Raw genomic sequence first — 22,389 nt, 5'->3', positions numbered from 1 at the left:
CTGATGCCGTTGGTCTGGCTACTACACTTTTATGACCACTATTCTAGCTGACTCGCCTTTTCTCATTCACTTACTGCTTTCTGAGCGTTCCATACTGTACCACAACCTGCATCAAAAAGAGCTTCTGCTTCCCTGCCAGGTTCTAAATACTTTCCTACTTCTTGAAAGAAATATCCATCCCTCAAACTCATGTACCTGGTCCTTCCACCTACTCATATTCCACTTTAACTGCATCTAGTACAACCAGTAAAATCTAGTTCTGTATAGATTTTTGAACTATTTAAGTCTAAATTATATTATTTTGGCTGCTATCTCTTCTAGACAGAGGAAGTTTAAAACATATTTTGGCCTAGACTTGATTAAAGTTTGTTTTTAAGAGAAGGAAAGGTACTGACATTTCATGAAAGAAGTAAGAATTTAAAGGTGAACAGAGGGGCATAGAAATTGAAGGAGGAAGTGGCACCTGGATAACCATATGTTGTTTCAGGCATAGAATTTTATCAACTTTTTCACAGTGAAGAGTTTCAATAATCTATGTTTTGATTTAGTAAGTGTTTCATTTTAAATCTCAGGATCCACACTGTAGTGCAGATTTTTAACCCTAAAAATTTCACTCTCACATTTGTATTCCCTGAAATGTAAAGCCGTGGGACTTGGGTACTCTTATTTCCTCTATTCAGTTGGGGCACAGCATGGGATGTGGTCCAGAGGAGGATTTTAAAAAAATCAACATAGAGATGGAGGTGCTCCTTAGTGAAGAGCATCCAGCTCCTCTACAGTCTAGAAAAATTATACACGTGGACACCTTTCTGTGCCCCAGCTGGGGTAGGAGAGGTTCTCTCCCCGAGAGGTCCTAGTCATAGGCTTACTTTCTTCCCAAATCATGGGGATGGCCTGAAGAATGTCTCTGGGGGTCTGTGATGGACACAGTGTGATCTAGCAAAGAAGACAAAGTTTGAAGCTAGATACACTTAGGCCTTTTTGTGCCTCAGAATCCTTGTTTATAAACTGGAAATGGTAATACTCATTTCACATGGTCATTGTGAGGATTAAATGAGATGTTATGTAAAAGCACCTGTTAGACCCTAAAATCTTGTTTTTCTTTTTTCGTGACATCCAAAATGCAAAGAAATTACTCAATCTAGGAACGTTAGACAGACCCCATGGAGGATAAGGATCCAGTCACTGCACAAGAACAGAGATTAGGATAACAGGGTGTCTAATCTTACAAGACAAATAGTGATATGTCTAATTTGATCGACTTGGGACAACACCCAAGGTAAGGTGATCAATTAGCTGTCCGAGTTTGCCAGGGACTAAGAGGCTTCCTGGGGCTTGGGACTTATAGTGCCAAAACCAGAAGAGTCCCAGGCAAAACAGCACCATTGAAAACCCTGTTTACCCAACAATAGACTAGTAACAATTTTGGACTATTCTTTATCTCAGTGGAAATAATTTCCCCCAGATATACAACACAAGGTTAAGATGTAATTTTTTATGCCCTTAGGGGATATTTATCTTTCTTCTTCCCTCCACTGTCTAACTTTTCCAGCTTTTCTCTCCACTCATTGTTTTTGTGTTCAGCACATGTCCTCTCTCAAAGTCGGTCATCTGGTGTAGCTCCAGAACCTAGCAGAAGATCTTTAAATAGCAGCGTAAAACAAAAACAAAACAAAAACCCAGCATCTTTGTTGCCAGCATACATTGTCTTTTCTCTTAAAGGGGTATTTTCAAATAACTTCAAAGAGATGGAGAGCAATAAGGCTCTGCAACAAACATTTCCAGCTTCAATATCACTGTTCCTTAGAAATATATTTTATAATACTGAAGGATAAGAAATGAATGGGCTTCGAGTTCATCACCACTGTCCCTCCAGCTAGACAAATTCTTGCTGCTGGAGCAGAGTTCTCACTACACACATGGAGTACAGAACTAGCCAGGCCTGCTTTTCTCTTCCCAGGAACTGGGCTCAGCTTGGTGACAAAACCAGGCAGGCAAATATGAAGTTGAACATGCCTGGTGCTAGTTGCTCTTTTCATATAGCCTTATTCCATTTGCAATCTGCCTCTTCTTTCCCAGCTAAAAACCAAGAGAGGACTCTGACTTATCCAAACTCCATCTTTATTGATAAATATCTTTTATGAATAGAAAGCAGATGGTCACATTCTCCAGGCCAGGGCACAGGCCCTGACAACACTGGAGTGTGTGCTTAATAGCTTTCCCCTACCTTCCAAGCAACACCACATTTTGAACAGCCAAGAGTCCCACAGCACAGCTGTCATGCTGCATTTGCTCTGGCAAGAGCTCTGTGCTGTCATCATTGTTCTTAACCTCATGGCAGCATTGGAGGCTATTGCTCACCCTTTCCTACACATCTGGGTCACATAGTGCTGACTCTCTTAGCTCTCCGGTCTTTTGTCTCTGGCTCTACTTCTTCCCAATATCCCCGAAATGGTCATACTTAGCTATGAACTTTAAGGCTCAGATTTCTATTCTGTGTTCTTACGTTCCCAGTTATGGGTTCCTCTCTCATCTTTAAGTGGATATTCTCAAATCTCCATCTCTACATTCTAACCCCTGATCTTCCCAACTCCATGATCTGTCATCACCTTGAGCAACTTGTATTAAATTTGCTGGATGTACCTTTCTTCCCCAAAACAATTTCCTCTTTAGAGTTCCATTCTTCTCAGGATTCTACCCAATTTTCTCTCTTCTTGGGTCAAAATCTTTTTTTTTTTTCTTTTTAACACCTACAGCACCTGATATTCCTAGGTGGTCTCCTATCCAAGTACTAACCAGGCCCAATCCTGCTCAGCTTCCAAGATCAGACGAGATCAGACACATTCAGGGTGGCATGGCCGTAGTTCTTGGGTCAAAATCTTGCCATCTGTTGATTCCTTGCCTTTCCCCTTCTCTAGCCAGAAACAAAAATATTAGTTGATTTTCCCTTGTATTGTCTCTTGTCTGTCTCATCTTATCTATTTCTGCTATCATCGGACTTACCCATTCAAGCCTTCATCACATTCTCTACATAGCAGTTTCTTACTCTAGGTCCTCTCACTCCATCCCTCCATTACCGCTCGTTATCACACCAGTTACAATGTTAAATGGCTCCTCATTGAGTACCAAACAACTCCAGATGCTTTAGCCTAATATTTATGCATTTCCACAATAAGTTCACAATGGACTTTTTTCCTCCAAAAGTGATCTAGAATACAGTAGGAGCCTACTTAAATGTTGAATTACATGTTAAAAGATCTAGTAGCCAGACTCTTGCATCCAAAAGATGTCTTCTTGCCCACAGCTGCCATTCTGTTCCATCTCAGTCCAACCATCACAGTCCTTCACTCTTCTCAACTCCCTCTCTGGCTTTAACTCCTTGATTTGCCTTCTGGGCTCTGAAGCCAATTGATGTTCTGGCTTGTAACTTCTCACCTGCCTCCTGATTCAGGCTAACTATTAAGAGCATACAGCACTCTGATGTGATTCCTCTTTTACACTCAGCAGTCCCAGTGCATAAGAATCGGATGGGGAATGTGCTAAGAATGTAAATTCCAGGTTGTACCCCTCACTCAGGTCAGGGTTGTAAACAGCATCTATAGCAGTATTGTCCAATAGAACTTTCTGTGAAGACAGAAATGTCCCATGCTGTGTTTGTCCAATAGAGTAGCTACTAACCACATGTGGGTGTTGAGCACTTGAAATGTAGCTAGTATGCCTGAAGAACTGAATTATTAATTTTATTTAATTCTGATTAAAGAGCCACATGTTGAAGAGTGCAGATCTATAATAGGCATCGCAGCTGATTCTAATGAACAATAGTGTTTAAGAACCACTCTAACAAGCAGTCCAGGTGACCTTTATTCTACTGGCAAATAGGTAATCAACAAATGTTTGTTGAATGAATAGATGCACAATTGAACACATAAGCAAACCAAAATATAACTTCTTTGAGATTTAAGTCTGTCTCTTCTGAAAAAAAAAAGAAAAAGAAAAGAAGGAAAGAAAAGCTGAGGGAGCTTTCCCAGATTAAAGAGGCTAAAAATACTTACCAACCAAATGTGATAAATTTACTTTGAAGGGATCCCGTTTCAAAATTTTTAATTTTAAATATGTATGTCATATGTATGTGACATTTTTTGATAATTGGGGAAATCTGAATATAGATAGCATGTTACATGATATTAGAAAATTATTTTTAGGATTTTTTTTTAGTTTTCTTAAATATTATTGTAGTTACAAAGGAAAATGCCTTTATTCTTAGGGAATACATGCTGAAGTACTTAGGGATGAGGTACCATAATATCTACAACTTATTTTCAAGAAGTTCAGCCAAAAATGTGTGTGTGTGTGTGTGTGTGTAGAGAGAGAGAGAGAGGGAGGGAGAAACAGAAAGAGGAAGCAAAGGTGGCAAAATGTTAACAATTGTTGAATCTAGGTAGAGTATATTTGCATGTTCATTGCATATATTCTTTCACCTTTTCTGTATATTTGAACAATTTCTAAAAAGTACTTTAAAATACTGCATCTTCTGACTTGTGGGTGCTAACTCCTTCCTAGACTAACGCAGTGCTGAAATTATGCTATACATTCTCTAGACCAGGTGTTGCAAAGTGGCAACTACAGGTCCTATGTAGGCTGCATACATGTTTTTCCTTACCCCAAATAGAGTTTTTTTTTTAAATAGTTGCCAATATTTAAAATTTCAGTAATTTTTATCTTGATATATTATATAATAAAATATTTTACTATATAATAAAATATAAAACTGTATAATAGCAAACATGTATAGATGACTTTCTATGAGATAAGGACTGTTCTAAGAGTTTAGGGTACTGTATTTAACTCATTTGTTCTTCACTACAGCACTATGAGATAGGTACTATTATTATCCTCCCTTTACAGATGGGGAAACTGATGAACAAAGAGGTTAAGTAACTTTCCCAAAGTCTCACAGCTACTGACTTGTAGGGCCAGGGTGGAATTCCATGCTGTCTGCCTCCTAACCACTACACTCTACCAACACTCACGAAACTCTGCACCCCAGTTTCTCTGGGGAAATCAGAAAATCTGGCAACATATTCCTATATGGGACCACCTGTCCAGAGCCAAGAAGCTATGTTCACCTGAAAGCAGGAAGTCATCTCTTCTACTTGCCAGAGTCCTCATTTAGCCAGCCTTTGGGGCCCTAAGGGTTTGATCTCTGCTCCAGCCACAGCATAGTTGAATACTTCAGAATGAATGACCCATGATAGATATTTCACAGACGCATGTACACTGTTCCAGACTAAGCTGGATATCAGTCTGTCCTCTAAGTGGACATGAAGCCCCAGTGGGAGAGAAGGCTAAAAGGGTAACTTGGACCAGACATGTGTGTAGGGGAGGAGGGGTGGAATGTCAAGATAGTTTGTTGGTTGATAATAGAGAAAAGCTGCAAGAAGCATAAGTTACACATCCCATGGTTGGTTAAGATATCCCATGAGAGGACAGCGTGGACTAGCATGACCTGGGTTGGGATCTAGTTCCATTACTTAACTGCTGTATAACCTCAAACAAGCTATTAAACTTCTCCATTTTCCATTTCCTTGACAATAAAATGGAGGCAATGACACTTTCAGGGTAGTGGAAGGAATTAAATGAGAGAGCATGTGAAGTTTCTTTAGCCCCTGTTAATACAGATAACCAAAATACTTTTCTTAATAATCATTCATATTTATATTTTTATATTTTCTCCTAGAGTTACAAAGCAAGAAGAAATTAGGAAGCTATGGTAAGTACCAGGCGTTTATCGGATCTTCACCTTTCAGGGGTCCAGTTTTGGCTTTATTTAACCTGTAACCCAAGCAGTTGGCAGACTCGCGCTTGTAGTTTGATGATATTTATTGGCTTATTGCCAAACCAGAAATGTTAGAGAAGAAATTGACTCACAGTAGGGGGAAAGTGGAGAGCTGAGAGGGATTTGTGAGCAAAGATTTTTCGTAAAATTTTAAAAAGAAAAAGGAAAAATTATAGCAATAATCTAATTGACTAACAATTCCTTCATTCAGCAAATATGATTGAATACCTACAATAGTCCACCCAGTGATAAGTGGTAGGGATGCATGTGTGAACAAAACCAGACATGGTCCCTGTCCTCCCAGCTCACCACCTGATTAGATGAATGATAGTACTCTCATTCTGGAATGATATACTGATATTATGAAGAAAGTCTGTAGAGAATAATTAATAAAACAGCCTACTCTTACATTATAATAGCAAGTTAAAAAGCTGGATGACAAATTGTATTCATATTAAAAAATTATATCAACTGTGCAATATAAATTACCCATAATACACGACTCAAAAATAACAATTGTCAATACTGTACATCATTATATTTGACTTTGTTTTTTTCTATTCTAAACACATCTACTACATACATAGAAAAAACTATTGGAAAAGAAAGAAAAGAGTGTTGATAGTTGTTATTTCTGAGTTGTGGGATTATGAGTAATGTTTGCTCTTTTTCTCTATAAATTCCTATATTTTCAAGGTTCCTATAATAAGCATGTATAAATAGCAAATAAGTCAAAACACAGTCATAGGCAAACATAGAGCTTCTCTCCTAGAAGTCATTTGTTTCCTCTTTCCCCTTGTCCTTGGTGTCTCCAGGGCAGAGCACGCAGGCCTCCACCTGGGCAGCATGGGCATTGTGAGAGATGCTTCAACCGTCACTGTCACATTCCTGTGGAGCCCAATGTCTCCTGCCTGGTGATAAACTGCCACCTGTCCTGTGGCGCTACCTTCCACATGTGCAAAGAGGCAGAGCACGAGCTCCTCTGCCCTTTAGAGCAGGTTCCATGCCTCAACTCTGAATATGGCTGCCCCCTTTTCATGTCCCGCCACAAGCTGGCCAAGCACCTGCAGGTGTGCCCCGCCAGCGTGGTGTGCTGCTCCATGGAGTGGAACCGCTGGCCAAATGTGGACTCTGAAACAACCCTCCATGAGAACATCATGAAAGAGCCCCCCAGTGAGGAGTGTTTGGACAAAGCCCTGGCCCTCCAAGACCAGAAGGTCCTTTTCAGATCTTTGAAAATGGTAGAACTTTTCCCAGAAACTAGAGAGCCCACAGAAGAGAAACCTACTATGAATGGCGAAGCCAGCTGGGAGGAAATGGGAGGAGCAGTGGGTGGAGCAGACGCTGGTTTGATACCACATAGCTCTCTGTCAGCCATTAAGGAAGAAATCACAGAGCTAAGTCAAGAGGAACGCGAGGTGTTAGCCAAAACCAAAGAAGGAATGGACCTGGCCAAGTTTAGCCAGTGGGAAAATATTTTTAGCAAAGAGCATGCAGCATCTGCTTCAACGAACTCATCAGTGAGCTGTGAGAGCAAGAGCAGGAATGGCCCAGAGAAAAAGCAGATTTCCAACAGCAATAACATGGTAGGAGAGGGCACTGATGAAGGTAAAGAACCACAGGAAAATCAGAAGCAGCAGGATTTTCATGCAGCTGAGGAAACAACAGGGCTTGCCCCTTGGCAGGATGGTGTTCTGGAAAGATTAAAAACAGCTGTGGATGTAAAGGACTATAATATGTATCTGGTGCACAATGGGAGGATGCTTATCCACTTTGGTCAGATGCCTGCTTGTACACCTAAGGAGAGGGACTTTGTTTATGGCAACCTTGAGGCTCAGGAGGTGAAAACTGTTTACACCTTCAAAGTTCCTGTGAGCTACTGTGGGAAGAGGGCTCGCATTGGAGATGCCATGTTAAGTTGTAAGCCAGGTGAACATAAGGCAGTAGATACTTCAGATTTAGGGATCACTGTGGAGAACCTGCCCAAATCAGATCTCATCAAGACCACCCTCCTATGTGCTTTGGAAAGAGAACTCAAAGGTCACGTCATCTCTGAAGCCAGGAGCATTGATGGGTTGTTCATGGATTTTGCTACACAGACATACAATTTTGAGCTAGAACAGTTTTCCTCTGAGACAGTGCTGGCTGACTTAACCACTGCCAACCCAGAGGGTCTCCATGTGGCACTGCACAGTGAGTGTGTGACCAGGAGACACAACAAGAGCAGCTCTGCCTTCACTTTCACTTGCAACAAATTCTTCAGGAGGGATGAATTCCCCCTGCATTTCAAAAATGTCCACACAGACATTCAGTCTTGTCTCAATGGCTGGTTCCAGCATCGATGCCCGCTCGCCTATTTGGGATGTACATTTATTCAAAACCATTTCCGTCCCCCAGGGCAAAAGGCAAAATTGATCTATAGTCAGGAGTTAGAGACCTTTGCCATCAAGCCAGAGGTTGCTTCAGAGCTCACTGAGGGAAGGAAGAACAACCATCCTTCAGGCCATGGAGGAAAAAGCCAGAATTCTCTAACCAGTTTGCCCTTAGAGGTTTTGCAATACATTGCTGGGTTCTTGGACAGCATCAGCCTGTCACAACTCTCCCAGGTGTCAGTGCTGATGAGGAATGTCTGTGCCACTTTGTTACAAGAGAGAGGAATGGTACTCCTGCAATGGAAGAAGAGGTATTCCCATGGAGGCACCTCCTGGAGAGTCCACAGAGAGGCAAGTAAACACTCATTCATTTATTCATTAATTCAACAAAATTTATCCTAGGCACTGGGATCGTACTAGGTTATTGGGAATAAGATATAATTCCTGAGCTCAAGGAGGTCCATCTAGTAGGGAAGACAGACCTACAAACATATAAGTGGCAATGCGGATGGTAGTACCTGATAATCTCTATGTATGTGTCCTGGATATCTTCTGTTAGTTCACATGATCCATTCTCAAACCTTCTTCATCATGATCTATCCTCCAAGAGGCTGATCTCTACAGACTGTGTTAACCATTTCCCTTGCCCTCCAGCTTCCAGATGGGCTAACCCAATAGGAGTATATCAGCAGGAGACAGGAATGAGGGAGAAGAGTGAAGTTGACAATTCTATTCTTGCTTCCTCCCTGCATGCATTCTCCCTCCATGACACTTTGCACCGGCTATGCCCTTTCACTGAAAAGGGCTATATCAGTGGCTCCCTCCACACAATTACTCATCCTGGGTTCCAAGGCCCTCACTTCTTCCTCCCTTTCAGGCCTAGGGTGGTAACACTCTAGATTGTTACTAGCCCAGGTACTGCACTATATCTTGTGACTTTCCTACACCTTGCCCAAAATTTGTATATTTCTTTTTAAAATTCTCTTCATATTACCCAATTTGAGCATACCATCTGTTTCCTGCCTGGACTCTGACTGATACAACATGCCAACAAATTCCCCTTAGTCCCATATAAACTAATTTTTAAAAAAGTTTTTGCCTTTGTTAAAGGCATTTTGAAATTCTAAAATAAGTCGGTCTACTGATTTCCCCTGGTTCAAATGCCTATTAAATTTTTCGAAAAATTCTGCTGTATAAATCAAAGAATCTCTCCCTTTGGAAAAAAAAATGTATTCCTTCCCCCCACCAGTTTATACTTGCTGACTGTATTATAACTTCCATCACTCTGTATCATTCATAAGTGAAACTCCTCATTCATCACATCCAAGTTGCCCTTAGCATCCTTTCTCATGGTAAATATGTCGGTAATATGAACCACAAATGTGGGTGCCCATTTCGGTCAATAATTCCATAATCTCATGATTGAGTTTCTTCTCAATATGTGGGAATGGGCAAACTGGCATTAAAGAGTTAGAGTTGTTTAACATTTATTTTTATTGATTTTGTCTAAAACATCTTGTATATTTTCCATTATTTATTCCCTGAGCAGTCTTTTTCAAAAAATAATTGAGACTCTCCCTCATGTATCCATGTCTGCAACCTTGTGTTAAATAAATACTGACTGCCAATCAACCATGTGTTAGGTATAAACAGGAATGAGACTAAGACCCTGCCTCTTGGGAATTATATAGTCTAGAACTGCCTAATACCTCCTTTTGAAAATCAGATGCAAATAATTTAATTAACGTACTAGAAATCCCATTACTTTTGGCTTATGATTGTCTCCAATTCAATGATTGCTGACCACTCTTGATATCATTTGGGACAAACTAAATTCCTTGCAGAAGGAAGAATAAGAATTTACCTGGAACTAAAGAATACTCCTATTAAAATGGCATTTTAATGTAAAAAGGGAAATAGTTTTAAGATCCCAGGAAACACTTTTCTTACATTGGAATAATGACAAGAAACCAAGGGTAAAGTGGTCATATTAAAAGAGTATCAGGTTATGCCTACCTTGGTAGCCAGGTTTTAAAACTAGTGATTTTGCTACCACATCCTAGGTGGAAAGGCCAGAGAGTATTTGAGTACCAGACTCCTAGATTTCTCCTAATATTTCTGTTTTAGTAAGACTCTTATTGGTTAGGATGTTTTTAGTTTCAAGAAATTTTAAGTGGCATAAACAAAAGGGAATTTATTGATGGATATAACTAAAAAGTCCACAGGTGATGATTTCAGGTAAGGCTTAATCTAGAAAATGCCCCCAAATGATGATTTTCTTTCTAGTTCTTATCTCTACTTCCTTGATAGTGGCTCCTTTCTAAGATATAGTGTTCACTTGGTAGTCCCTGGTGGCTTCTAGCATCTCCTAAGACTGCAGCTTCCCAGTTCAAGCATAGAGGAAAAATGAGAATCTGCTTCTTGATATCTCAAAAAAAAGTTCTAGAGTAGAGTCTCTCTGATATTAATTGTCCAGATTTAACCATGTGTCTATTATAGAACTGGTGTGTGTGTGTTGTTGGTGGGGTTGTGGGGGGGATGTCAATATGCAGACTGGTATTAGCTATTCCAACACAACTGCATGACTGGCTGGGAAGGGGGAACTAGGAATTGCGTGCTGAAGAGGGAACTAACATAATGTCTGCAGCAGCCACTAAATACTCTCTGGAAGCTAAGAACAGGAAGAACAGAAAGGCATTTCCTTATATTGTTCAAAGAAAGCCAGCCTGAGTGTATTGCACCAGTGTTCACTTTTGAGTTTCTATCTTTCCCAACAGATCTGGCAATTCAGCAGCCTATTCTCCAAAATCAAGAGCTGGGAGTTTAATGAAGTCACCTCCATGTCTGAGCACTTGAAGTCCTGTCCTTTCAACATTGTAGAGCATAAGACTGACCCAATTCTTTTGACCAGCATGTGTCAGCCCCATGAGCAAGCCCAAGAGAGCTTAGTCACCACCTTTAGAGTCAGTCCACGAGGAAGACACATCAACTAAAGATACGAACGCCACCATTCTTGGATTCCCCGACAGAGTTACTAAAAGCAGGACAGAGTGTGGTTTTGAGGACTTCCCTCTATAAACTGCATATGTGCTTATCTGGGTGTATCGGAACATGCGATGTCCTTCAAAACCTGAGCAGTTGCACAAGGTCTAAGAATTTACTAAGCCCTGGCATGTACAATTGCTCTAATGCCATATTGATGATTTATTTCCTTTCCTTTCTTTTTCTAAAATAAATCAGTCTGAGGAGAAAATAGGTAACTTGAGGTCATTTGGAAGATGAACCCAAATCCATAGAAGATGAGAGAGCAATGAATTCCATAACTAGCATAGGCTTTTTAGTTTACGAGCATGTTTAAATTTGTGGGGCAGGAAATGCAGGGATGCAGATAGAGGTGCCTCCCAGGGTACCCACAGGGAAGGGCACTTAGTTTGAAGGTTCTGGAGCAGGAGTTGTCTTGACAGTTAAGTCCAGGGCTTTTTTTAGTTGCCCCATTGCCTCTAAGCTCAGATGATCCAAACACAGCCCAACAAAATAGAGACCTTGGCTGAGCGCAGCTGCCTCTGGGACACCACAAACCAAAGGACAAGAGGCAGAAATGAGGTCACAGAGTTTGTTGTATAGAATTTTGGCAACATATAGGACAACCTTGAAAAAATGAAGAAGGGTCCAAAGGAAACACTGTATTTATGGAGAAAATGAGGACAAAAGGCCTCACGCCTACATTTAAACATTTTAGCAATGACTTAAGAGTCAAGGTTCTTTTCTTCTGAAAATTATATTCTAGGTCAAGATTGGAGAGAGCATAGGTATAGCTCAGCACCAACTGGACTATCTTAAATGACCTCAAGACACTAACACCAACTTCAGTGCCATGCCAGAGTGCATAGAGTAGCCCAGAGACCACACATTTGGCAAAGTACAGACAAGGCCCACTTCAGGTGCTACTGCACCAATCACTAGCACCAGTCACTGGGTACCCCACTGGGGATATGGGAAGGAAGACATGTGAACATGTGGTTCCCTATAATTGCTCCTACCTACTGCTAGTCATGACTCCAGTCTGTCAAAAATGAGTGATACTGCTGGTTTTGGGTAACAGTGAATACTCATAAGAATAAAATTAAAATAAATAATAGAAACTGACAAACAGGGTTTCTGAGAACTGTTGACATTGTATACTGACTAATTCTTTGTCATAAGGGACTGTCCTCTGTGTTATAGGATATTTCAAAGCTTCCTTAGCTTCTATCCATAGATGCCAGTAGCAGCCCCACAGCTATAACAGCCAAAAATGTCTCCAAACACTGCTAAATATCTTCTGAGAGCAAAATTGCTCCTGGTTGAGAAACACTGCCCTAAAAGATGACATACAAGTGACAGTAAGCTAGGATAAGCTTTTTAGTACAGCAAAATATTTCACATAGTGATCTGCATTAGTTATTATTTCATCAGCTTTTCTTTATTTAGTAAATAGGATTTACACATGGTGACTTTAAGTTGGGAACCGGATGGGGCTGATTTGTTTGGTGTGGCTTCATGCTCTTGGGTCATGTGCAAAAACATCCTTTCAGCTTGCTCCAGGTGTAGCTGAAGCCAGGAAAGTTAAGCTATTTATCTTCTGTTTCCATCTCTCTCACCTTAATTGGTGCCATTTTTGCAGCAGCCCTAGCAGTCCAAACAAGTAAGAAAGAAGGATAAAGGAAGACAGGCATTGTGGGCAAGCAGAGAACAAAGAATTTAGCCAAAAACAACAACGAAGAATCTAGTCAATCTGGATGCTTGTTAATGCCTTGATCTCTCCCTGAACATGGTCCAGAGCTGGTGTTGATGAAATAGATTACACCTCTGAGAAGAGTCAAGAAGGCATTGGAGTAAGTCCCAGAAGTATGCTCATCTTTTCATTACAATGTGCCCCCTTGGTCCTATTAGGTAATGTACCTATTTTTCCTCATCCTGATTGTTCGGTTTATATTTCACATTTGTATATAAGGCACCCTTTTCTAAAAATATTACTAGGGTATGAGCTAAGATTTTATTCAGTGAAGATGAGTAACTGAAAACAACTAAACACTGCAGTGGGAAAAAAGAGAGAGTTCTCCGGGTACTAGTTCCATGTGTTTTGAATCTAGTCCTCTCCATATGGAGAAAGAAAGCTCCTAGAGTCCATTCTTATTTTACTAGAAAAAGAGAGAAAAGGGAGCCGCAGGCCAAGGGAGATGAAAATCAGGGGCTACTGTTATATGGATGAGAGGTATAGTGAAAGGAAAAGAGCAAAGGGAGTGGGTGGATGGGGCGAGGCCAGGGTTCAGGATGGCTGTCGGGAGAGGGCCACACCTCTCCGTGGGCTGCACACTCCCAGTTGCACTCTACTTGCCCAGTTGCTAGTTGCTGTCTTCAGAGAGGTATTGAACTGATCAACATCATCAAACACATTTTATAAGATACTTAATTGTATATGTTGCAGAAAAGCAGTGTACTCCAGTGTACTCACTGGTCTACACAGACAAGTACATTTTATGGTGAGTGGGCAGTTGGAGCAAAAGGGAAACCTTTTAGAGAGACTAGGTTAGACAGAAGATGATTTGGTTAGTAAAATAAGGTTATAGTGAGTAGCATGAATAGCAAGCATTATTTGATAGGAAAGACAGCTAGATATGACTCTGCTTCTTAGATTAAGAAGCAGATGGGGGGGGGCAGTGAAAAGGAATAGGAGCCTAGATAGAGATATGTATATGATCAGAGTCCTTGATGAGTATCAGCACCAAGATAGTCTGTCCAGAGTAGAAATCAGCCATACTTGGCAGTGAGGCAGAAAGGACCTTGTTGCTTTAATGGCATAGAGATCTGGAAAAGAAGTTTCTGTCTTAAAATAAAGGGAAAAGTGAAAAGTAAGGTGGAACTTGGAGATGTAACTGGAAAACCACTGTAAAATTCTGATCTATGTGTGATGTCAAATAAAATTGAAGTGAAGAATGAGATTGTGCATATCTATGATGACTTATCTCTGTATATTGGGGATCTCAAAGTCTCTATAAGCAGAAATAAAAGCTGCTTTTTACTCTGAAAGGTTAACTGGGTGAATCTTGTGAGGTCTAGAGGCAGATTTGTGATTCACTGGCATAGAAGTCATTGTGGAAATAAAGGAGTGTGTGTCTTGAAGAAAAGCCAAGGAACAAGCCTGAGGAACACAGTACCCTAGGCATGTGGGCAGCTCACAACTTTATGAAGCCCTGGGGCATCTATGGATCTCAGTCATTAATCCCAGCTCCTCGATCCTCCTGTCTTCTCCACTTGGAAGGCTGGACCCAACTTCAGATACTGGTTACAGCACAGACTTCTATGTTTTACCAACCACATTCCTAACACCAATCAAATCCCTGACTTTGATTTAGCTTTATTTTGATTTTGCCTAGGATCTCCTGTCTCTGGCCTTATGAACCTCAATGGCCTGGGCTAGTATAAACCCACCATGCCCTGGCCTCTCACTCTCCTTCAACCTCATATTTTCCTTGGTGATTCACTTTTTGCCCATCTCTGGCTGTCCAAATGTCTTCACCTTTTTTTCCTATCAGCCTTGGCCTTGGACCACACAGAAGGTTCATGTGCTTCTTCCATCTACCTTCTTATTTAGCCATCGATTTTAACCATCCAGCTACAAAGAAGCCTGGACTTCCTTAAGTAGAGGCCACTCTCTTTGACTAAATCTTTTTACCACCTCATCAGAGCCTGTGTTCCTTTAACTTTTTTTTTTTTCATTGCCAAATCTCTCTTTTCATCCCTTCCTAAACCCTAATTTGTGCTTCTCCCTCAAGAATTGTCATGTCCTAAAAGAGTATAGTCATTACTCCCGGGCAGAATATGGCTGGCCTCTCACAACTGCTGAAGCCAGTAGAAGTTGACACTACCTGGATACCTTACCACCATTCCTCAGGCTGATCTATTTTGAACTGGGTTTAAGTATAGCCTAAGGAAAAGGCCCAGCCCTTGAAATCTATAGCACAGGGGGATGGGCAGTGGTAGGAGAGAGTCTTCTGGATATGCCTGAAAGAGGGAAGAAGAATTGGAGCTATGAGCATCAGGGCTATTGAGGGATACACAAAAAGTACTATTTACCTCAGCTTAGTGGTGAAATGTAGTCCCACTTTATTTCCAATTTTAAGACTAAGCAGAGAAAAGATATCTCTGCAGAGAGTGAAAGCAGGCAAACAGCACAATCAGGTAAACCAGACAATCTAGGTATACCTTCCCAGGTAAGCAAACCAGGAAGCTCAAAGCTCAGAAAAACAGAAGGCAGAGCTTGAAGTGTTAGAGGGAGCATTCACGGGGAAGGAGGCAGGACCACAGGCTAGATGCCCATGAGCTCATACAGGATAGAGAGGACACTGAAGGAGAGCTCTTTCCTCATGCTGCCTCTGACCCAAGCCCTAATGTAGAGAGAGAGGGAAGTCTGTCTATAACCTCAGGCAACTCATGATATCCTATGACACTTGCAGCAGGATGGGGAGGGGGAGGAGGCAGAAACACTTTGGACATGGGAAGTCACAGTGCAGAATACAGTGAGAGCTTTTACTGAAGAAGGTTGACGTAGTTTGCAGGGAAGAGTCCAAAGTGGCCATGGCAACGTCCCCGCCACCAGCCCTCATCCACCATCTCAATGTCAGTGATGATGTCATCTGGATCAAAGGAAATCTCATCACTTCCTTCTGTAGAGGAAATTAATGGGCTATTAGGATAGTCAGACAGGAATACCCCTATCCCTTTGCCCACTCTAAATTCGAGGAAGGGAAATAGGCCTAGTTTTCTTGATGCCAAGTCTGGACCCTTCCCGGGCCCCAGAACCCATCCCCCTCTCTTGTATCAAGGACCTTCAGGCACCAAGCCCCTCAAACCACTCTCAACCTACCTCCTTGGTAATCGTACAAGGCTACAGCTGAGATCCCAGTCCCAGCTCCAGCTGGGCAGCCTGATGATCCTGCATTATAAGAAATACAATCATGAGGTCTCACCAACATGGAAAAGGAAAATGAGCAGGTTCTTTTGGGCCCTTCCTCTTACCCCCACCCCCTAGATCTGACCAAATTCAGGAGCCACTTCTCCCCTCACCACTCACCAGCCAGAGTGGAAGGAAAAGAGGGCTCCTCAGGCTCGAGCACATCCTCATAGTCTCCCTCTGGTTCATTATCTTGCTCATATCTGTCCATGTGCCCAACATCCTCATAGTCATTCTCTGGCTCAGGCTCAGGTTTAGGCTCAGGTTCAGGCGCTGCCTCATACACTGGCTCTTCTTCCAGCTGGAGGCCTTCCAGAGTCCTAGGGGGCAGAGCTGGAGGCTCTTCATCATCCTGAGAAAAGACAATGTGGAGCAGGGTGACTTGCACTCACCAGGAGCTGCCTCTCCAAAACTTCCCAATGGGGGACTGCTAAGACCCCATCCATAACCATCCTACCTCTTCTACCCTCCACCCTGCTTCCATCTAACAGCCTCTCCTAGGGAACACAGTCTTTCATCCATATTCATTCCCGAACTTTCTCCCATACCTACCAAGAGATGGTAAGAGGGGAATGTAAAAGGTATGGAGGAAAAGGAAGTAAAAAGCTAGTTGGATTCCTTGGAAGACCAAGAAAACAAAAGCACATTGTTGGGAATACCATAATTAGGATGACCAACCCTCTTATAGTCTGCCCAGGACTAGGTGGTTTCCCAGAATGCAGGACTTTCAGTGCTAAGACCAGGACAGTTCCAGACAAACCAAGAAGGTTTGTTGCACTCTATGGCCCATCTTCCTAGGACATGAAGGGATTGGGAAAGAACAGAGAATCTTAGGAGCTCTGCTTACCTCTTGGGGATTCTGCCTCGAGGGCAAGGAGGGTACTGGGTGTTCCCTGCTGGTTCTCAAAGGCTCAGGCTCTGATGATGGACAATTCCCTGCTGGAGGCCAGGCCTGTGGAGAATGAAACGTCTGTCCAGTAAGCAAGCAAGCCTCCATCTTCTTTCTTATAGAGACTTGGTACACTCCCTCCTACCTCTGCCAAACTAAATCAAACTCATCCCTCAAGATAGGCTCCAACCTGAAATGATGGCTCCTTCTTAGTTCCTGCAGCAATGACTGGCCGTACTGGCTGGTGACTTGTCTTCCATTACACTGTGTGAATCTTGGTTTCATTTATTCCCCCCAACATTCTGGTATATAGGAGGCCCAATTACACACTCCAACTGAAATCTTCCTGAAGACAGCGACAGCACTTATATAGACTTTGCTTAACACAGGGAAGCCTGTGCCTTATTTTCTACCAATGATTGGGACCCTTTAGGTTCCTGTCTGGGCAAGGAATCCTGGTTGTAGATCCCAGAGCACCAAGCACTCACCGCTGAGGAGATTTTCTTAGGCAGTGGGGCTGACACCACTGGCTCTTCTACAGTGGCTGCTGGTTGCTGAGCCTCATGGCTCATCTTTACCAGGGTCTTTCTCTCCTGTTGCTGCCTAGCCATCTGCTTTGCCTTCTCTTCTTCCTCCTGCTTCTTCTTTTCCTCAGCCATGGACTCAAATTTTGCCTTCAGCCCACGGGCACCACTAGAAGCTATAGACACAGGCAAGAAGAATTAGGATTCTCTGGGGAGGGGAGAGGGGGCTGGAGTGTGGCACTTAAAGGAAGAAGAGAAATTAGTTAAATATCCAAGAGAAGAGCAGTTGGAGATGGGACCCATGGAAGGGAAGATAAAGAGGTATTGATGGAGGAACAAGGGGTTTATAGGAGGGTGGTATAGCCTTCAATTTAGATTTCCATATAACCAGACCACGTGATCTCAGACTCTTGTCCTTTCAAAATCATAAGTTTTAGTCCTCTAACCCACATTTTTCCCTGTCCACATTCCTTAAATGTGTATGCCCTCGGGACCACCACCCAGTCTCTACCCCCCATCCTAAGCATGTATCCCTATGAATTCTTCCCAAATGTCTCCATATCTCTCCCTCCCTGGGTCCCCTGCTCACAGTTCCTTCCCCAATGTCATTCTGTCTCTCTACCCACTTAACCTAATTTTTCTAGGAGAGAATCTGGGATCATGAGGGTAGGGGGCAAGTCTACCTCAACTAATCTAGGTAGCTAAAAGCATGAAGGAGGTAGTCTGGGGAGAAGGAAGAATGAGAAGGAAGAGGCAGTTGTGGAGCGTAGGGATAGAGAATTGTTAATACTCACTAGCCTCTATGGGTGTCGTCTTCTTATAAGCTGTGGTTGGGGCTTCCATTTCATTGAAGCCAACAGCACTCTGCAGGAGAACAGTAGGTGTATGTGTGTGGGGGATGGGTGAGTAAGGGAGTGGTAGTGACTCAGAAAGCAGTATTGGGGATTGGGGCCCTGTAGGAGGTATCCCAACTGTTCAACAGTTTGACAGGGTATTCCAATGTTGTTTTGTGACAGAAAGACGGGTAAAGAAGTTCTAAACTGATGGACTCAGCTTCCCTTTTTGAAAGTGCAGTGTACCTAGACTCTCACATCTCCACATCCAGTTGCCTGGAATGCATCGGGGCCTCTGGGCAATGCATGAAGAGGAATTGGTATAGAGGAAGGTGGTGACATGGAGTGGGAAGAGACTAAAGATTGGAATAAACAGGGCCAACCAGTCAAGGAAATCTTAAATACCGCCTTTCCCTAGAGTTTTTGTGTCCGTCTCTCTGCCTCCCTTAAGTTTCCTCAGTTAAAGCTCAGGCTTTGGAAGACATGCCCATTAGATGCTGAGGGCAGTCCATGGGGAGTGCAGAACAGACAGCTTAGTGCATCTAGAGTTCCCTATTCTTTTTTTCAAATTTACCTCTCACTCTCCGTGCACTTCCAGTACAGTTTAGAAAACTATTCCCAAGACATTAGTATTCTGATACTTTACCTTATCCACTCGGTCCTTCTGGATTCCATACTGACCACCAAAGCCCTTGGCATAATCTGCAGGATGTAAAGTTCTGGGAGTCATAACAGGAGTTAAAATGCTGGAAATTGGCAGGAAGAGGGAGCAGTGGAAAGAAAAACCAGAAGACCGGAATGTGGAAAACAGAGAGATGGATGAGGAAATCAGAAGATAGAGAGAGGCATGGGTAGAAAGAGAGGAGAAAAGATGGCAGAAGGAAACTTGGGAGAGAATAAAGGAAATAAAGATGGGAAGAGGGAAACATAAAAAGAGAGAAGTGACAGAAAAGGAGAATATGTGAAGGAAGAAACAGGAAAAAATAAGGAGAGCCATCCAGCCATCCCTATATGTCCCAGGGAGAAAGAAGACCTCTCTGTCCTCTGTGAGGCAGAGGGGACTTTAAGACTCATAGCCAAATCACACTCTTGCCATCACTAGACTGTCTGTCTTCATCCCTGTCTCAATGACCCCTTCTCTCTTGCCTCTCTTTTCTGTCTTACTCTTAATCTTGTTTTCCCTTCCACCCTTTTTGTTCTCCCCCATCCACTCCCACACACATACACTTACTCTTTACCCTACAACCTCCACTGCACATCTGCCCTTCTGTATTCTGTGTCAGCTTCCAGAAAGGAAGGAAGGAGGGCTCTATGCTACTCTGTAACTTCCTTCCTCTCCAACCCCAACTCACCTCTCTGGGACTCGTGTTTCTCTGTCTCTCCTTTGTAGTCATATCCCAGAGCTGCCTTGTCCCATTTATCCTTCTCTATCCCATAACGACCGCCAAAGCCACGGGAATAATCTATGGTGGAAGGAGCAGTAATGAGAATCCAAAAAAAGCATATCCATATGAAATGTATGCCTTTCCCTGCTCCCATCTAAATAATTAGATATGTCAGCTAAAATATAACTTTTTAAAAAAAATAGTGCTCAAAAGAAAAGAAGAAAAAAAATTCCTGGCTCTAAAAACGAATAAATGAATCAAAACAGTAATTATGAGCTGATATGACAGAAAATCCAAGGGTGTTTTAAGTTTTGATTTTTGTTTCTAGGCTTAGGATCTAGGGTCCAGAGTTCTAATTTCTATATAAAAACAGGTGGCTGGGGAGCAGGAAATGAGTCTTATAAAAGAGTTCTAGAAAATTTCTGCTTACTTGTCCAGGGAAATGGTGAGGGATCTTATAGTTTGTTTAGCATTTGGTAGAGGAGAAATTTACCTATGAGACTTGGAAACTCCAGGCCTACACCCGAGTGTGTGGAATACAAATATCCAATTTCATACTACTTATATTATGTAGGAATTCTAAGATGAGAAATTAATTTAAATATCAATCTAGGAAAATATATACCACAAAAAAGAGTAAGCATCAGAAAGATGGCATGAATATGAGACAAAGTAGACCTCAGGACAAAATGCATTACAAGAGATACAAGAGACATTACACCATGATAAGAGAACAATTTATCATTCATCAGGAATATGTATGCCGGCATAAACCTATTAAAAGAATTAAAATTCATGAAGCAAAAAGTGAAAGAAGCAGAAAGACAAATTCATAATTATAGTTTAAAATTCTAACATCTTTTTCTTATTATTTGATAGAAAATATAGACAAAAGAATCTAAAATGATAGATGACTCAAACATTATCAACTAATAAAATCTAATTGATATTTATAGAACACTATACCCAAAAACTGCAGAACACATATTTTCTTTTTCATGCACATGAAACATTCACCAAGGTAAAATATATGCTGGTCTATACAGTAAGTTTTACTTTCAAAAGGCTGAAATATTAGATATAATATTCTCAGATCACAATAGAATTAAATTAGAAGTTAACAATAAAATAAATAGAAAATTCCTCCCAATACTTGAAAAGTAAATAATACATTTCTAAATAACCCATGGGGCAAAGAAGAAATCATAAAGAAAATGTGAAAATATTTTAAACTGAATAAAAATTAAAATACACATGACATTGTGGGATGTAGCAAAACAGTGTTTAAAGGGGAATATGTAGTTTTAAGTGCCCAGGAAATAAAGGTTTAAAATCAATTATCTAAGTTTCTACCACAAGAAGCTAGAAAAAGAACAAATAAAATTTATATTAAAATGAAGGAAAAATAACAAAGAGAAGAAACAAGTAAACTATAGAGAAAATGAGTAAAGTCAAAAGCCAGTTTTTTGGAAATAATAAAATTGACAAACTTCTAGAAAGAATGATTGTTTAGAAAGAGAAAAAAGCACAGATTAAAAACAGCAGAAGTAAAAATGAGTATACCTTACAGAGGTTAAAAAATATTAAGGAATATTATAAATGAATTTATGCCAACAAATTTGACGACATAGATAAGATGGAAAAAATCCCTGAAAATACAACATATCATACTGACTCAAAAACACTGAAAGATTAAATAGACCTCTCTATTTAAAAATTGAATTCGTAAGAGAAAAAGAAAAAAAGCTTTATTACAATTAAGACTGCTAAACCTCAAAAGAAGGAAAGGCAAAATTTCTCTCTCTGGGAAACTTACTCAGCTCAGGGCACATAAAACTCCCATAATACAAATATCCCTCTCTACCACTAAAATAAATTCACAAACAAAAATTAAAACTACCAAAGAAATAACCATGTAGAAAGCAAATTAATCAAACAGAATTGGCACCCCCAAGAACTGAAAATAATATAACGACATGAAAGTAAAAGACAATATTTTTAAAACCATTGAAGAACTTAAAGGAGGTGAAAAACACAACGAAAACAACAGGACATTATGGTAAAAGAATAAGCGAATTTGCAGTAGTACCATAGGGAGCTTCCAGAAATAAAAATATCTGAAAGTTTTTTTATTTTAATATACAGCTTAAACAATAATTAAATACAGCTGAAAGGAAAATTAGTGAATTTAACATAGATCCAAAGGAGTTATTCAGATAAAGAGATGAGATTAGAGAAGCTAAATTAAGAGACATCAAGAACATAACTTATCAAAATTTTGGCATGCAGTAAAAGCAGTGCTTAGGGAAATTTATAACACTGAATACATATATCAGAAAAGAAAAAAAATAAAGAGTAAGAATCAATAATCTAAGTTTCTGCCTTAGGAAACTAGAAAAAAAAAAAAGAGCAAATTAAATCCAAAGTAAGTAGAAGAAAAGAAATAAGAATTAGAGCAGAAAACAATAAAATTGGAAATGGCAAATCAATAGAGAAAATAAATGAAACTAAAAGCTGGTTCTTTGAAAAGTCAATAAAATCAATAAGCCTCTAGCCA

At 40.9% G+C, this 22,389-nt stretch overlaps 2 protein-coding genes and 1 pseudogene across 3 annotated transcripts in view; 1 reads left to right on the top strand and 2 right to left on the bottom strand.

Moving 5' to 3' along the window:
- FBXO40 (F-box protein 40) overlaps positions 1 to 11,201 on the top strand; it is a 17,916-nt gene extending 6,715 nt beyond the window's left edge. Inside the window, exons 2-4 of the mRNA XM_011372410.2 lie at positions 5,738 to 5,770; positions 6,652 to 8,559; positions 10,986 to 11,201. Coding sequence (XP_011370712.1) covers positions 5,768 to 5,770; positions 6,652 to 8,559; positions 10,986 to 11,201 — 2,127 coding nt within the window. The 5' untranslated portion in view covers positions 5,738 to 5,767. The remainder of the gene's footprint in view (positions 1 to 5,737; positions 5,771 to 6,651; positions 8,560 to 10,985) is intronic.
- Positions 2,748 to 2,866, bottom strand: LOC111736679 (annotated as a pseudogene).
- Positions 11,202 to 14,841: 3,640 nt separating the features above from the next.
- Positions 14,842 to 22,389, bottom strand: part of HCLS1 (hematopoietic cell-specific Lyn substrate 1) — a 36,721-nt gene continuing 29,173 nt past the window's right edge. For both annotated transcript variants that reach the window (XM_011372303.1, XM_011372214.1), the window contains 8 exons: positions 19,800 to 19,910; positions 19,094 to 19,149; positions 18,409 to 18,478; positions 17,579 to 17,790; positions 17,049 to 17,153; positions 16,322 to 16,553; positions 16,115 to 16,183; positions 14,842 to 15,914 (listed from right to left, as the gene is read on the bottom strand). In XM_011372303.1, the coding sequence (XP_011370605.1) occupies positions 15,778 to 15,914; positions 16,115 to 16,183; positions 16,322 to 16,553; positions 17,049 to 17,153; positions 17,579 to 17,790; positions 18,409 to 18,478; positions 19,094 to 19,149; positions 19,800 to 19,910 (992 nt within the window). In that variant the 3' untranslated portion in view covers positions 14,842 to 15,777. The remainder of the gene's footprint in view (positions 15,915 to 16,114; positions 16,184 to 16,321; positions 16,554 to 17,048; positions 17,154 to 17,578; positions 17,791 to 18,408; positions 18,479 to 19,093; positions 19,150 to 19,799; positions 19,911 to 22,389) is intronic.

The sequence above is a fragment of the Pteropus vampyrus genome, unplaced genomic scaffold (genome assembly GCF_000151845.1).
Source record: "Pteropus vampyrus isolate Shadow unplaced genomic scaffold, Pvam_2.0 Scaffold1, whole genome shotgun sequence".
In the NCBI taxonomy this organism is placed as follows: Eukaryota; Metazoa; Chordata; class Mammalia; order Chiroptera; family Pteropodidae; genus Pteropus; species Pteropus vampyrus.
Note: the sequence above shows the minus strand (reverse complement) of the source record. Positions and strands in the feature narration are given on the sequence as shown.